This window comes from Anneissia japonica, unplaced genomic scaffold (assembly GCF_011630105.1).
Source record: "Anneissia japonica isolate Jap-2015-1 unplaced genomic scaffold, ASM1163010v1 scaffold3032_len512176_cov184, whole genome shotgun sequence".
Lineage (NCBI taxonomy): Eukaryota > Metazoa > Echinodermata > Crinoidea > Comatulida > Comatulidae > Anneissia > Anneissia japonica.
In genome coordinates, this window is record NW_022688691.1 from 333,144 (window position 1) to 348,559 (window position 15,416).

Genomic DNA, 15,416 nt, shown 5'->3' on the forward strand with positions numbered 1-15,416 from the left:
ATATATATGAGTCAAAAGTTACATAAAAATTTGATGAGAATAAAATTTACAAATTTACATTATTCAAAAATTACAATTTCATATTAAAAAAACACAATAATTTTAAATTAATTAAGCACTGGCACAAAAAAGGTAAAAAGTACAAGCAGGAAAACATTCAATTGAATTAAAACAGAAGTTATTATATACAAACTTTGACCTTGATTTTCTGTTTCGTAAAATTTTGACTTTCTGACCTCGTAACTCTGTAATGCCTTGACAAAATAGAGTCAAATGTTTACAGTAGTTTGCTTTTAGGTATATATTTTGTGTAGCATGGCCACTTTTGGGAAAATGTGTTCCAGTTTTTAGAAATTTGTAAAAAAACATGCGATTTTTGAGAAAAAAAAAATTGTATTTAGTATTTGTAATTTTCTCTTTGCTACCATAATTCTGTATTATATATTTACATATGTTAAAAAGAATTAAAAGAAGAAAATGAAAACTCATGAAGGAGAAAAAGGAGATATCACTAGTGAGAGCCTCTCAAAAGGCTATCTGCAGTATAAGCAGGTTATCATAAGGCATCACGAACGGAATGTCGAGATATATGCATACATTCAGAGATCATTCAATATAGCAGTTAGATATGGCATTGTACTGTTGGCGTATCTGTTAACTCTACATTTTGGTAGTTGGAACCTGCGCATCCTTCTTAGATGCATACTGTGATTGGATTGGTTTCAACAAACCAAGGAGGTAATAAGTTTAAACTGTAAATAGAAAACATTTTACAAGTGTTATTTTTTTTCTCTCACTCAATGTTTCAATATCTAGCATAATAAGCAATTCATCATAATTAATATAATCATTTGCTAAGACAATTTTACATGCCCGTTTTTGAACATACTCTATGGTCCTAGATTGATCAACAATTAATGCTTTAATCATCCACCTATTTCCAAACGTTACAGCCTGAATTGTTAATGGCATCATCAATTAACGCAGGGAAGATAATATGACCTAACTTTGTTCCCAGGGGTACTCCACATGTGAGATTTACACTATCAGAAAGTACACCTTTGTAGCGAACTCTCTGCGTTCGGTTATAATAAAGTCAACTATCCAATGAGATGATTTCAGAACTACAGCCAAGTGATACTAATTTGGAAATAGCAACAATGTGGTCTACACAATCAAAAGCTTTACTAAAATTTTACCCACAGATTTGGAACATGTTTAGTAGGTCAACCAGATTGATATGGAACGACCCTTCAAACCCCCATACTGATTTTTATGAAGATTTTTTTCAATATCATTCAGAAGCCATCTTGCAACAAAATCTTCGGACACGTTTTAGCTAAGATAGACCTTTGACGATATTGGTCTAAGTTTATCGATGCTAACATTTGCCCTTGGTTCTTTTGGGATTGGAGCAACAATGGCATCTTTCCATTCATAGGGAAATTATATGCTATATTTTCATATAGGTATTTTAAGATATTATTAATAAACAGACATAATTATTAGTAATTGTAGGAACCTACTCTAAATATATTATAATTTTATAATATAATAATAGAACAAAATAGAAACTTTTGTGTGAGGTTTAAAAAAATGATTTGTCGTTTAATATGTGTTATATTTTCTCATTCTGTTTTATATACTATTAAAACTTTAAGCAATTTTCTGTACTATTATTATTTATACAACACCTGTATATACTCTATTAATTCGATTGGTTAAAAATACGCCACTTGTGATTGGTTATTTGAGTACTAGTCAACGATCCTTGAAAATTACTTTTTCATCTCCAAGACGACAAAATGTCAAACATAACGCAAGCGAGAATAATTAGCCTAGAACTCCTAGGCCGCCCGTGACGACGCTGCAACCCACGCGTCAACAAGGAGTTGGTCATTTAGTAGTCCTAGCTCCGCCTATAAAATGACAGGTCCATTTGGTACTGGGCCATTTGCAATTTTGAGCGAAGAATGTTTGAAGGTATTACTGAATGAAAGTCACATGCCGAATCAACAAAAAAAAGGCAATACAATATGCAGTTAACCGTATGGAGTATTTCGCCAGCTTCAGCGGTGAGGATTGGGTCTATTATATTAGCCGAAACGGAGCCGCACCTAAACCTGATCGATTACTAGGCCTAAGCCGGTTTAATGCTGACTTTGGAAAGGAAGATGGTTCTGGTATTTGAAGAAGAGCATGCAGGCGATCCGGAGAGAGGCAGCTTAGTAGGCCTAGCGTGTTGTTTAAAATAAATAATGAATGTATCTCATTCGTAAAATGTGGTAGAATATTTCATTCGGTGAAAGATTGGATGTTCTATTCAACTCGGCTACGCCTCGTTGAATACAACATTCAACCTTTTACCTTCTGAAATATTCTACCTCATTGCATTACATTTATTATTTGTATAATATCTAAATTTTGGAAAGACCGTAATAATAATAGATGGATTTATATTTAGCGCAATTTTTGCTAAACAAATTATGTACATCCAGGGATTTTTATTTACAATTTGATCTTCTTTATAATATTTTTATTAGCATATGTTACTCAGCACTAAAAAAAAATGAATAACGAATTTCATATGTTTTAACGCTTTTCTATCAATAAATAATTACATTTAAGTTTATGACACTTAAAACTTTAGCAAGCATTAGGGTCTCCCACTCTCTTTCTCAATAAATCTAAATAGTAGAGCGGCTAAGGAGAATAATCGTGCACTTTTGGAAGAAAGCATGAAACTTCCAACACTAATATTATGACACATAAGGATCATTAAAAAAACAGACCCAAAAAATAACGCCGCTTAGTGGCCGCCATCTTGAAATTCAAAATGGCCGCAAAGATATTGGATTTTTAATCAATAATCTTCATATCTACAGCCCCTAGCACTGTCATTCAAAGGTCCTTACCTATGTTTTCAATATCAGGGAGTATCATGTAATCATCAGAAATTATGTCAGATGGCCGCAATATTTGATTTCAAGAGGGCTGCCAAAATACTGTTATTTTTGTCATTATCTTCATATCTACAGTAACGTAACAAGTCAATCACACCTTTAACCATGTTTTTAATATCAGAGAGTATCATGCAATCATAAGGAAATTATGTCAGAAGGCTTTCAACAGTGGGTGTCCCGCCACTTACAGAATGGAAACAAAAACGTGTAGCCATGCACTTATTATCTCGGTGTCATATCAGTAGGTAATATCGCTAGACCACAGAGTCCTGTACGATAAAGGTGCATATCTCATTCCCGATACTTCTCTCATACGACTGACTCATATTAAAGAGAATATAATTATTATATATATGGGTGGCGGGGTGTAATAATTTCCACCAACAAGAGAAGTAGGGCGCCTCCTTCCCTCCGCTAGCCTGTGGGAGATCCTTGGGCAAGATCGATTACCGACTTAGCCCCCCGGCCAGGGTTACGCTGAAGCCACGACAGGCAGGTGATGGATGAACTGTTGAGCAGCCGTGTATCTGGTTGATTGGTCAGCTTTTCAAGTGCACTAGGCAGAGGATAATGTAAGAACAGTACAATGGCTAGGGCAACCCGCTTTGTACTTAAATCACTTGCTTTGTCAAATCTGGTGTATACAGCCAATGTTGTTAATATACCAGAGTATGTACTTAAGCAGTTAGAAATAATTATATTTGAGTTTATATGGGATGGGAAAAAATAAAAAAAAAATAAACGAAAAACTTTGGTATTAAACTATGAAGAAGGTGGGATAAAGGCACCAGATTTTAGAATACAAAGGGACAGTCTCCGTAATTTCTGGGTAAAACGCTTGCTTAATGAAATCCCGGACAAATGGAAAGCAATTCCATTTTTTTACTTTAATAAATATGGTGAGAACATAATAATAATAATAATAATAATAATAATAATAATAATAATAATAAGATTTATTAAGCGCACATCTCCACTAGAGTGCTCAAGGCGCTTGTGAAAACCATGAAAAAGCTTATCCTTTTAAACTAAAGGCTACCAGAAAAAAAAAAAAAAAAAAAAAAACTAATCTTCCGAATGACCCTTGCAATGCCAATACAGAGTACATAAAAAAAGCTACCACAATTTTATAAGGAAACTATCGAAGCTTGGAATCGTGTGGGTGGAGGAAAAACCTGATGCGCCTAAAAATAGAAAAGAAATAGGAAACCAAGGCATCTGGGGAAACATAACAAACAAAGGTAAATCCCTGTATTTTAAAGAATGGGTTAGTGCAGGTATAATATACATCAAAGACCTATTCTGTAAGGGTGTAATGTTAACCCCCAAGACAGTATATGAGAAAATTTAAAAAAGTAATAACTAAACATAATGAAGTCGAGGACACAGATCCAAATGGAGAGGAATTGATTACTATATTTAATACTAAAAAGAAGGAAAAAATTTTGATAAATAATTTGTCATCTAAAACATGTTCCGATATATTGAGAAAAATCGTTGGAGTAAAACCCATTTCACAATTAAAATGGGAACAAATGTTTAATTTACAAAATGAGGTTAACTGGAAGTATATCTGGCAGTCTAAAGTTAAAAAATACAGAAGAGAGAAAATCGGCAGAATTTAACTTGCACGTAACGATACCAACGGGAAAACATTTATTGCTCTGGAATATTGCCGATACAGAAATATGTGATTTATGTAACGAAGTAGAGGACGAAGAACATTTGTTTTTCTCCTGTAAACGCTTAAATGGATTCTGGCAAAAAATACAATACATTCTGCGAAATTTATTAAGAAATATACAAATATAAAATTATTATGTTAGGATCAACAGAATTAATGGATAATTATAATGTAACGAATCAAGTAATCACTATTACTATGTACACCATTTATAAAAACTGGTTGACATTTAAAATAACAAATGTCAACAATAAATTGTTTTTAAAATTTAAGAGTTATTAGAAATAAGAATAAAAATGGAGTATACTGTACGACGAGAAGTCGCCATTAAAAATGGTCAAATATAGACTTGCTATAAAACATTAGAGAAAAATGTTATATTGTATGAATGAAGGTGGGCTAATTACCCACACGAAATAGAAAAAAAATGAGTTTAAAATGTTTACATAATTTCATTCATGCTAAAACTAGCTTTAACAATGTTTAATATCTGCATCTACATCTCTCTCTCTGCACTTGCTCTCATACCATACAAAGCAGTTATTTATCTATTTTTTTTTAATTTTCATTACTTTCGATTGATTACCAATTTGTTATTTCTTAACTGTTTTCTATAAATTTTTTAAAATTTCTATTTCTTTCATGTACCTTTCTTAATTGGCAATTATACTGAAATCCAACAATGTGGCAGTTCTCGGACTACTTTACTGCCAAAGGCAGGTCTTACTATGGTTATGAGATGTTTGATGATTGCATGATATCCCTAATTATACATACACAATCTTGATTCACAGTGGTTGTACTTTACATATGTAAATATGATATCCAATATGGCAGCCATCTTGAAATTCAAGATGGCGGCCTTCTGACATAATTTCTGATATCTGCATGATACTCCTGGATATCGAAAACACGAGTAAAGATCTTTGACAGTGTTGTAGATATGACGATATCTACAACATCATCAATAATTAATTTGGTGGCCATCTTGAAATCTAGTATGGCAGCAATCTTTAAATTCAACATGGTGGCATTCTGACATAATTTCTGATGGCTGCATTATAGCCCTTGATATCAAAAACATGGGTAACGGTCTTTGATTGACAGTGCTAGGTGCTGTAGATACGATATTGACAAAAATATCAATAATTTGGCGGCTATCTTATAATCAATATGGCGGCGGCATCTGAAATAATTTCTGATGATTGCATGACACTCCCTGATATTGAAAACATGGGTAATAATCTTCAGTTGGAGTGATATGTGCTGTAAATATGAATACATAGGCAAAATAATTATTTTGGCGGCCATATTAAATTTCAAGATGGCGGAAATTTAAAAAGTTATTATGGTGGTCTTCTGAAATAATTTCAGGTGGCTGCATGATAGTCCCTGATACCGAAAACATGGGCAACAGTCTTTGATTGACAGTGATGGTTACTGTAGATATGAATATTGACAAAAATATCAATAATTTGGCGGCCATCATCAAATCCAATATGGCGGCGCCATCTGACAATTTCTGATGATTGCATTCCACTCCCTGATATTGAAAACATGGGTAATGATCTTCAATTAGCAATGACATGTGCTGTAGATAGCAATTGGCTAAAATCAAATATTTTGGCGGCCATATTGGATTTCAAGATGGTGGCCATTAGGAGGCGTTATTTTTTGGGGTCTATGTTTTTTAATGATCTTTGGGTGTCATAGTATCACTGTGGGAAGTTTCATGCTTTCTTCAAAAAGTGCACAATTCTACCTGAAATTCAATCTTAGCCGCTCTACAAAAAGGAAAATACTTTAAAAAAAAAAAAAAAAAAAAAAAAAAAAAATCCATGATGTGTTATCAGTTTTATTAATCGGTTTCGACCCTATACCGATGTCCACGCTTAAGGAGCAAGAGGGATCATTTTATCGCTCAAAAGTTGACAAAACATAAATTTGAATGAAATATTGTTATTTTGAATCGACGTTCATACTCACATGTAGTATGAACGTCCTTTGCTACTCCTCTTTAAAAAAAATATCTCTTTGCGCGTTCATGAATATCACGGAACAGACTCATACTAGACGTGACTTGAATGAATGAATAAATCAGTGTATACATAATCTCCTCTAATTAAAGGTGAATCAGTTTTATTAATCGGTTTTTATTACTTAGAATAAACAATAAAACTTCAAAAATAAATATCACAACAGAAACTGAACAAACCAACACTTTTTTTTAAGTTATCGCACAAAAACATACCATCAAAAGTATCATCTTTGTTGTATTTAACTTTTAGTGTAGTTGTATATTCTTGATAACTGTAAAAACTCAACCAATTTCATCAAAATATATGAAGACTTTTTCAAGAAAGCAATACAAAATATTATTTAAAAATTTAGAAAATATTATTCAGATATATCATAAGTTATTCTTCAAGGTTCTTGCCTATTTTTTCCTTATTTAGGATAGAAGTGCTCAGCTAAAACAGCCTTTATGTGTTTGTATACAATTGGAATTAGAGGAATAAGTCTAAAATCGTCTTTGTTTCTCTTAATCAAGTATTCGTGTTCCCAATTTTAGACTCATTCACATTGTGGAATAGAACATTATGCCCATGCTTTCTCTTTTCACGCTCCATAATAATTATTCTTCAGTAGTCTCTAACCTTAGTTTCAATCATTTTTAATGTTATCATTTGCTTCTCAAATATCATTAACTTTAAGAAAACATAGATTGTGACAGAGAGTGTTATACTTTATTTCGTTATATTATCGCAATAATTTTACTCTCATATCTAAACTTTTTAAAATATTTTTTATAAAAGGTTTCTTAAACAAAGGGTTGCTTTAAAAAACATAGAGTGTGATAGACAGTGTTATAAATCCAACGAAATTTTATAAAATTTTTCTAACTCTGATAAATGCCAATGCTTGCAAGGTAACTGGTGACATTAATATTGCAAATGCTCCTAGTATATACTTTATTTCTATTCGGAATAATATCGGAGCTAGACCCTTCAAAAAGCCCTGGCCACGATGAAATACCTCCCAAAACATCATTTTAAATTCCATAACCCCTCTACTTAACAAACATCTAATTAAATAAAAAGGAAAAAAAAAATTTAAAAACCAGTACAAATTTAGGAAAAAATTATTCTACGTTCCATGCAATACTTGATCGTGATGACATTATTTTAAACTCTTTCAAAAATAACGAGTACATGTTTGCTATTTTATGGACTTTATTAATATTTATTTTTATTAATCATAATTATATACTTATAGAGCCAGCAAGAAAGTAGAAATTATATCTTTTGCTGACAAAACACAAATTCATACTGTAATAGTGAAAACATTATTAGTACAGTATTACTAAAATTGTGAATGATGAACTAGGTACCCTAGTGGTTCAAATGCAATACTTCTCTTAAATGTAAGAAAAATTATGTTCCATTTCACACCAGACAAAAGGAAATTAAAAGCATATCCGTGAAACTCGAAATCAATGACAAATTGTCGAATGATAGGATAATTCCTAGGTATTATGTTAAATAATATTTTTTTATAGAAAAATCATATCAATCAGATTTCCTTAATCTTTCAAGCAACAGGTGTTCTGTTTAAAGCGAAGTCTTACTTCTCTTCCAGAATTCTCAATATTTATAACGCACTTATTTTACCACGTATACAATATGGCAACATTATCTGGAAATACTTACAAAACCATGCCTAGAGGGTTATTCTCATTAGAAACCTACCCTCGATTAATTACATCGTCTCACTTTTTTTAAAACAATGCAGGGTCATTGTTTGCCAAACTACGGAGCCCCTTAAGGGACATGGTTAGAAAAAATATTCGAGGGAACGAAATATTATTTTGTTCGAATGATGTTTTTAATAATAACATAAGATTTTATGTACAAGCTAATGAAACAAGGAATTGCCTGATAGAATGCTTAGTTTATTTATGAGAATATAAGAAATGAAGAGAATATTAAATGTATTTTCCGTCAAAAATACTACAATATACCTCCCAAATAGACAAATTCTTGGTCAGCATTTTAAACAGTTAATGGGCAAAACTTATGGAATGAATTGATAAACACATTTTTTGACAAATAACACATTGTCTAACTTCAAATAAAAAATTAAACATTATCTGGTCGAACAAACCATGTGAAAAAAAACTTAACCATGAAAAATAAGTGCAATGTAAAGTACAGTATAGAGAAATTCTTGAAATCTAATTTAAAACAGTAAACGAATACAATTAGGAATAATTTCTACATATAACGGAGCTCTCGAGGAAGGTCACCTAACCATCACCCGAAATACTAAAATTAGGGGGAGTGTTTAAGATTGATTGAAAGCTTATGTAAGAATGTATGCTCTTATATTATTGTATATTCTCTATGTACACCTAGGCCTACTTTCAAGGCTTGGCCCCTGGGCCAGCGGCGTAGCTACTGTAGGTGCGAAAGGGCCCCACTGTAGCAAGATTTATTGCCAGGCCCTTTAATATGATAGGGAATTCCCTAAAGTTTTTAGAAACTCCATCGTAAGAAGTGCTTCGTTCACCCCCTACTCCTAAAGGCCTAGTCTAGTAATAAATAATATTGATAATCAGATTCGTAACTATATTAAGAGGGGCATATTTCGGTCTCAGCAGCTGTTTTAAACTAATAAACAACATTGGTGGTACATAAAGTTTAACAAATACAGTGGTTGGTCAGGCCTGAATTCGAAATAGAGGGCCAGGGAGGAATTTTCACAGATGGGAGGTAAAGACCACCTGAGCCCCACCATGGTTTGGGCTGAGGTAGGAAAATTTATGATTATAGCACCTCTAGATGGCCCGAAAAAGCACTATCAGACTTAAATTATAATATAATTATCTTTTTTTAAATGTCTGGGGCACCATTCAATCAGTGGCGTCGAGAGCCAGTAAGGGCCCCGGGGACACCTCACATGGGCCCCTTCACTTGGGACCCCCACTCGGCCGCTCCCAAAATTAAGTCTCCTCCTATATCTGACAACAAAAGTTTTCATCCTGGCTTGGGCTCAGGCCCTATGGAGATTTTGTTCTTACCTCGAAAATGTTTCATCTTGGTCCGGGCCCCCCTGTAGACCCGGGCCCCGGGGCGGCGACCCCTGACCCCCCTCTCGACGCCACTGCATTCAATACACCACTGATTTGAAATCAACAGAATAATCAATAATTAATCTTCTAAAATATCATTGAGGGGCCCGCTGACCGTTTATTCTTCAATGATATTAAGTCGGAAATTATTTTAAATTATTATGTCTAGGTCTATTTAGAAATAGACCCTTCACAGCCCTCGAAACCAGTGCTTTACACTGGCTGCACTGCCCGTAGTACGGTCGCCACTGCCTTAGGCGTATATCGACTAAGAATGCCAATACATCGGCTGGTTTGTAATACAAAGTCTAAGACCAGATACAGTAGATATTCATTGCCAAAATACAATATAAAAATAGATATAAAACCATGAAAAATACATAACAATACAGTACAAGGAATAATACAATAAAAGGCCTATGCCTATATATCGTCATTGATATAAACTCATTTATGAATAATAATAATATAACACATGCTGTACCTCTTTGCGGCCGGCATCGACCTAGCAAATCGGCCTAGCCTAGGCCTTCACAACAATAACACACTGGATTGGTTTGTGAGAGTGATTGCAACGCAATGTCGTGTTAGTCCTAATGTATGTTAGTTGCACACTAATAATAGAGGCCCTAAATGATTATTATTTAAATCTCACTGATTAATTTATAATGAATTTTATACAACAAAAATCCATCGCTTCCAGAATGTACTGTAAGTCCCATATTACTCTAGGCTCACGTTAAGGACTGTGATATTGTGTGTTTGATTTTTTTACACCATTGGCGTATCATACTCCTAGCACTATTGAATGCCCCATTCTTCTGTAAGAAACATTTTGAGCAGCGCGTACCGGATTCGATTCCCGGTGGCGATTTTTTCCCCGTATGAAACATTTGCATTAAACTCCACTCGGGCTTTCTCGACTGACTCGACTCGAAAATCTGAATTCTGGAGGTGAAAAGGACATCAACCAAAGATAAACGTCCACGAAACTTCTGAGATACAGGATTGCCGCCCGCTGTCTTATTTTGAAAAAAACACATTGATGTTACAATGCCAATATAATGGGTCGTTTAAAACGACTTATGAATATTTGATTTCAGCTGCGCGAATAATCAAAAGTATTATTTGAATTTGAGTTACATACTGTGAACATTTTAATTTTTTAGTTGGCCTAGGTTTTGCATAATTATTTAAGTACCTATGACGAATGTAAATATGAATACATAGGCTAAATAATTATTTTGGCGGCCATTTTAAATTTCAAGATGGCGGAAATTTTAAAAGTTATTATGGTGGTCTTCTGAAATAATTTCAGGTGGCTGCATGATAGTCCCTGATACCGAAAACATGGGCAACAATCTTTGATTGACAGTGCTAGTTACTGTAGATATGAATATTGACAAAAATATCAATAATTTGGCGGCCATCATCAAATCCCATATGGCGGCGCCATCTGACAATTTCTGATGATTGCATTTCACTCCCTGATATTGAAAACATGGGTAATGATCTTCAATTAGCAATGACATGTGCTGTAGATAGCAATTGGCTAAAATCAAATATTTTGGCGGCCATATTGGATTTCAAGATGATGGCCATTAGGAGGCGTTATTTTTTGGGGACTATATTTTTTAATGATCTTTGGGTGTCATAGTATCACTGTGGGAAGTTTCATGCTTTCTTCAAAAAGTGCACAATTCTACCTGAAATTCAATCTTAGCCGCTCTACTAAAAGGAAAATACTTTGAACTTAAAAAAAAAAAAAATTTAAAAAAAATCCATGATATGTTATCAGTTTTATTAATCGGTTTTTATTACTTAGAATAAACAATAAAACTTCAAAAATAAATATCACAACAGAAACTGAACAAACCAACACTTTTTTTTAAGTTATCGCACAAAAACATACCATCAGAGACAGACCTTAAGCAAAACGTGGAAAGTGAAGATGATGTTGGGCGACAAGATCCTATGCTCGTTCGACCTCAACAGGGACTGCGGTGTATGCGGCAAGCCTTCCGTGCTCTGGTGGAGGATCCTGAGAGAGGACTGTAACGAAAGTCGCCGACGAGGAGGACGTTTCACCTCCTATACGAACTGTGCAATCAGCCAAGACCGATCCTCTTGAATTCGATCTGCGAAATCTCGAATTGCACGCGGAGGGAGTTGAAACCGAACATCGTCGCTTGCCCGCAATCCAACTCCTTGTGAATAGACGTGACCCTGTGTTTAGGCACCACCGGAGAGACCGTCAGAAAAGGGTACGCTCTGCGTCTGACGGACGGATCCGTCGGAGACGTTCGCGCTGCCGACATAGCCGAGTCTGTCCGACAGGAGATAGGGGAACTCGAGCAAACGATGAAGCTCGTCGAAAAGAGAACAAAAGACGCGACGACACGCGTGGAGGATCTGGCCAACCGTCTGGCGTCCGTCGTACGCCACGATCTGGCGGAGAGGTGGAAGAAGGATTTCAAGTTGCGATCGCACAGAAGCATGAAGGAACTCGACCGAAGGATAGAAACGGTCGAACAATACATTGAGAACGATCTGGCCTTGAACGAGGAACGGGAATGGTTGTTCTACAATCCCCTCAGGGAGACTTCGGTCGTCGACAAACCCGTGTCGCCGACCAAACTGGATCGCGCGTTCGCCCACATCATGGAATATTTGATTGATGAAATGTTGTAATTTGTAAACTATTGAATTAATAACTGCAATAAAAGATATGAAACTTGAAACGTTAAATTTGGTTTGCTTGTGTTATTTATTTTCATTTTCACTAATAAAATACATCTACATCGAAATCTTCGTCGTGTCCGCCGCCGCAATCGAAGACGTGCTCCATCAACGAAGCGTGTTCCGTGACGGTGTAAGCTTTGAAACACCTGGGACATCTCAACGGCACTTCCTCCTCCTCTTCCTTCTCGTACGAAACTTCCCCGACGACGGAACTTCCGTTAGTTTTTGCGAAACGCAAGTCATCAAGCTCTCGGCATTTTTTATCCAGGCCCATGCGCAGTTCGCGGCAATCCCTCTCCAACACTTCGTTCCTCGCAGAAAGCGACTGGATTTCTCCCGTAAGCTTGATGACGTGCGCTTCACGTTGATCCGAGTACCGTTGCCATCTGGTGTTCATGCTTATGACTTCCTTCAGCTGTTTCGAAAGTTCGTCGTTTTCCCTGGCCAAGCTCGACACTTGTTCCTCCAAGACCTTGCATCGATCTTCCGATGAGAGAGACCCAACAATTTCTCTGTTAGCCGACATCCTTTCCCCTTCTTTCGTAATCCCTCGGCTCCCGAGCCACGTCGATCTTGTCCGTTACCAGATCGTCGATCTTCGATCTCATTCGTTCGATCTCGCGGCAGAGCGTTCGACGGACGTCGTCGGCGTAACTGCGCTGTCCGTAGCACTCCTTCAGCTCAGTTTTCTAATAGCGACGTCCTTTTCCAAGTCGGAAAAATTCGTAGCGCTCAGGTACTCGGTCAGCTCCTCATCTTTCGTGCGGACCTCGGACGAAAGTTTGGCGATCCTTATCCTGAGAGCGGCGATCGTCTTCTTCGCTTCCGCCACTTCCTCGGAACTGTAATTCGAGTTCAGGACGGTTCGCAATTTCACGTTATCCCTCAGCAGCTGGTCGAGAACCTCCTTGTCGTGTCCGGGCACGAAAAGTTCGTGCTCTTTGAGATCGACCGACGAATCGAGTTTGTTTGTGTGCAGTCTGAATTGCAAGTGCTCGATGCTTAGGTTCTTCTTCTTGAGTTCTAGTTTCAACGAATCGATCGAACCTCCGTAGTCGTTCAGCAAAAGCTTCAGCACGTCGATGCTCTGCACGACGGTTTTCAGGGAAACGATTTCCTCTTCTTTCTTTCGCAGCCGGTCCGATTCGGAGGAGGCTCCGCCGACACATACATCGTCGGTGCTCTTTGTCACAGTCGTCGTCCGGCCAAGTTTATCGTTCATGTCGTTAGCTCTACGAGTGTGATGGAATCACTTTAACTCGACTTTTATTTCGTTTTCGCTGTACGGTGAGCGTACGTCATCGGTTCTTAGACACTTGACGTCACGAGCTCATGGCCGAAGGCCGAAGTAAGCTTTTATAAAACATAAAACAGATTATAATAGATGTTTGCGTGTGTGCGTATTTAATTTTCCCCTTGTTTAATTAAAAGTCCTGTTTCAAACCCTTCCTGTTTCGTCAGTCGTTACATAAGTCAAACACTATCAGGCTAACAAGAACAGCAACCAATAGTCTAATTTGTTATTTTTTCTATCAAAAACTTTATTTCTTCGAAAAGATATCCGAAAACACACGGATTACGATTACAGCTATCGCGTTGAACTAATCGTATTTTCCTGCATTATAATCATTTAATTTCAAAACGAGATCGTCCCTTTTTAAGTACTCAGCAATTTCAAACAGAAAATCAACCTGTCGAGGTCTGATCACTGCCAGTTTTTTCAATTCAATCATCAATCTTATGGCTTCCTTTAGTCGTCCAACAGTTCTTGCGGGTATGGTTGATTTCAATCTCGGTTTTTAGCGATTTTAACTCTTCTTCGTTGATTCCAGAAGCAAAATCAAGTATCATGGCTCTATGGGGGAAAAACAATATTAAATTAGCTCGGCAATCATTGGCGAGAAAAAAAATCTTTTTGCTCTAAAGATAAACGATTAAAAAAAAAGAGAATTACATACCTATAGGGTGAAATTATCTTTTCACCGAGTCCTTCCGTGCTCCCTCGAAAGTCCAAAACCTGGCGTTGAAGTTCCGAACGCCTTATCAGTCCCAGAAGCTCGACAAGTAATTCCAATCTCGATGAATAAAGCAATGCTCTATCCTCTAGTTTATTCATTAACTCAAGGCCTCTGCTAATTTTTTCCAATTCGCTAAGTCTAAGACCGATGCTCTCATCCAGGCATAAGTACTTCAGAGCTACAACATCTCGATCCTCGAGGTACCTATCGACGTTCACCAACATCCCGCGATACGATGATTCGTCTTGCCCGGCCATTGCTTAGTTTTAATTGATGGACAGGTTCCGCCGCTTATTTATAAACCAACTATAACGATGACATCATGGGTACTTGGAACATTGACGTCATCCGAACGCCCTTATTTGAAAACATCGATGCGCCGGTAACGATGACGTCTTGGGTACTCAGAAAACGTCAGCTGACTAATCCCTATATATACTCGTGAATCATCACGAAACGATATATTCGGAATCAGCGAACCTCGACGCCATGGCAGAGAAGACGAACAGAAGAATCGTAGCCAGAATGGTTAAGATTTTCACCGGAGATAACATCTTGTTGGAGAACCTGCTGGCCGCCAATCGAGGTCGCATCATGACCGTGGCATTCTGTAACGCGAAACAGATCTCTCTCGAGGTGGCGTTTTCCGCTACGGAGAATGGAGGCGGGAGACACTACGAATGCTTTGCCTGGACCAAGGTGGACGGAGTGAGGTGTGTGGGCAGGCAAGGAACCATCGAAGACACGCACACGCTTCTGAATATGTACGGCGTGTCGAATGCCTCTTTGGAATTGGAGGAATACGCCGTCAGACTCGGCACAATAGGAGACGACATGCCGTCCATCGACAGGGACGCCAACAGGATCGTCACGATGGC

General features: G+C 36.8%; 1 protein-coding gene across 1 annotated transcript in view; it reads left to right on the forward strand.

Annotated features, from left to right (window-relative positions):
• LOC117122578 (retinal homeobox protein Rx3-like) overlaps window positions 1–11,836 on the forward strand; it is a 23,497-nt gene extending 11,661 nt beyond the window's left edge. Inside the window, exon 3 of the mRNA XM_033268201.1 lies at window positions 11,672–11,836. Coding sequence (XP_033124092.1) covers window positions 11,672–11,836 — 165 coding nt within the window. The remainder of the gene's footprint in view (window positions 1–11,671) is intronic.
• The last annotated feature ends 3,580 nt before the right edge of the window (window positions 11,837–15,416 follow it).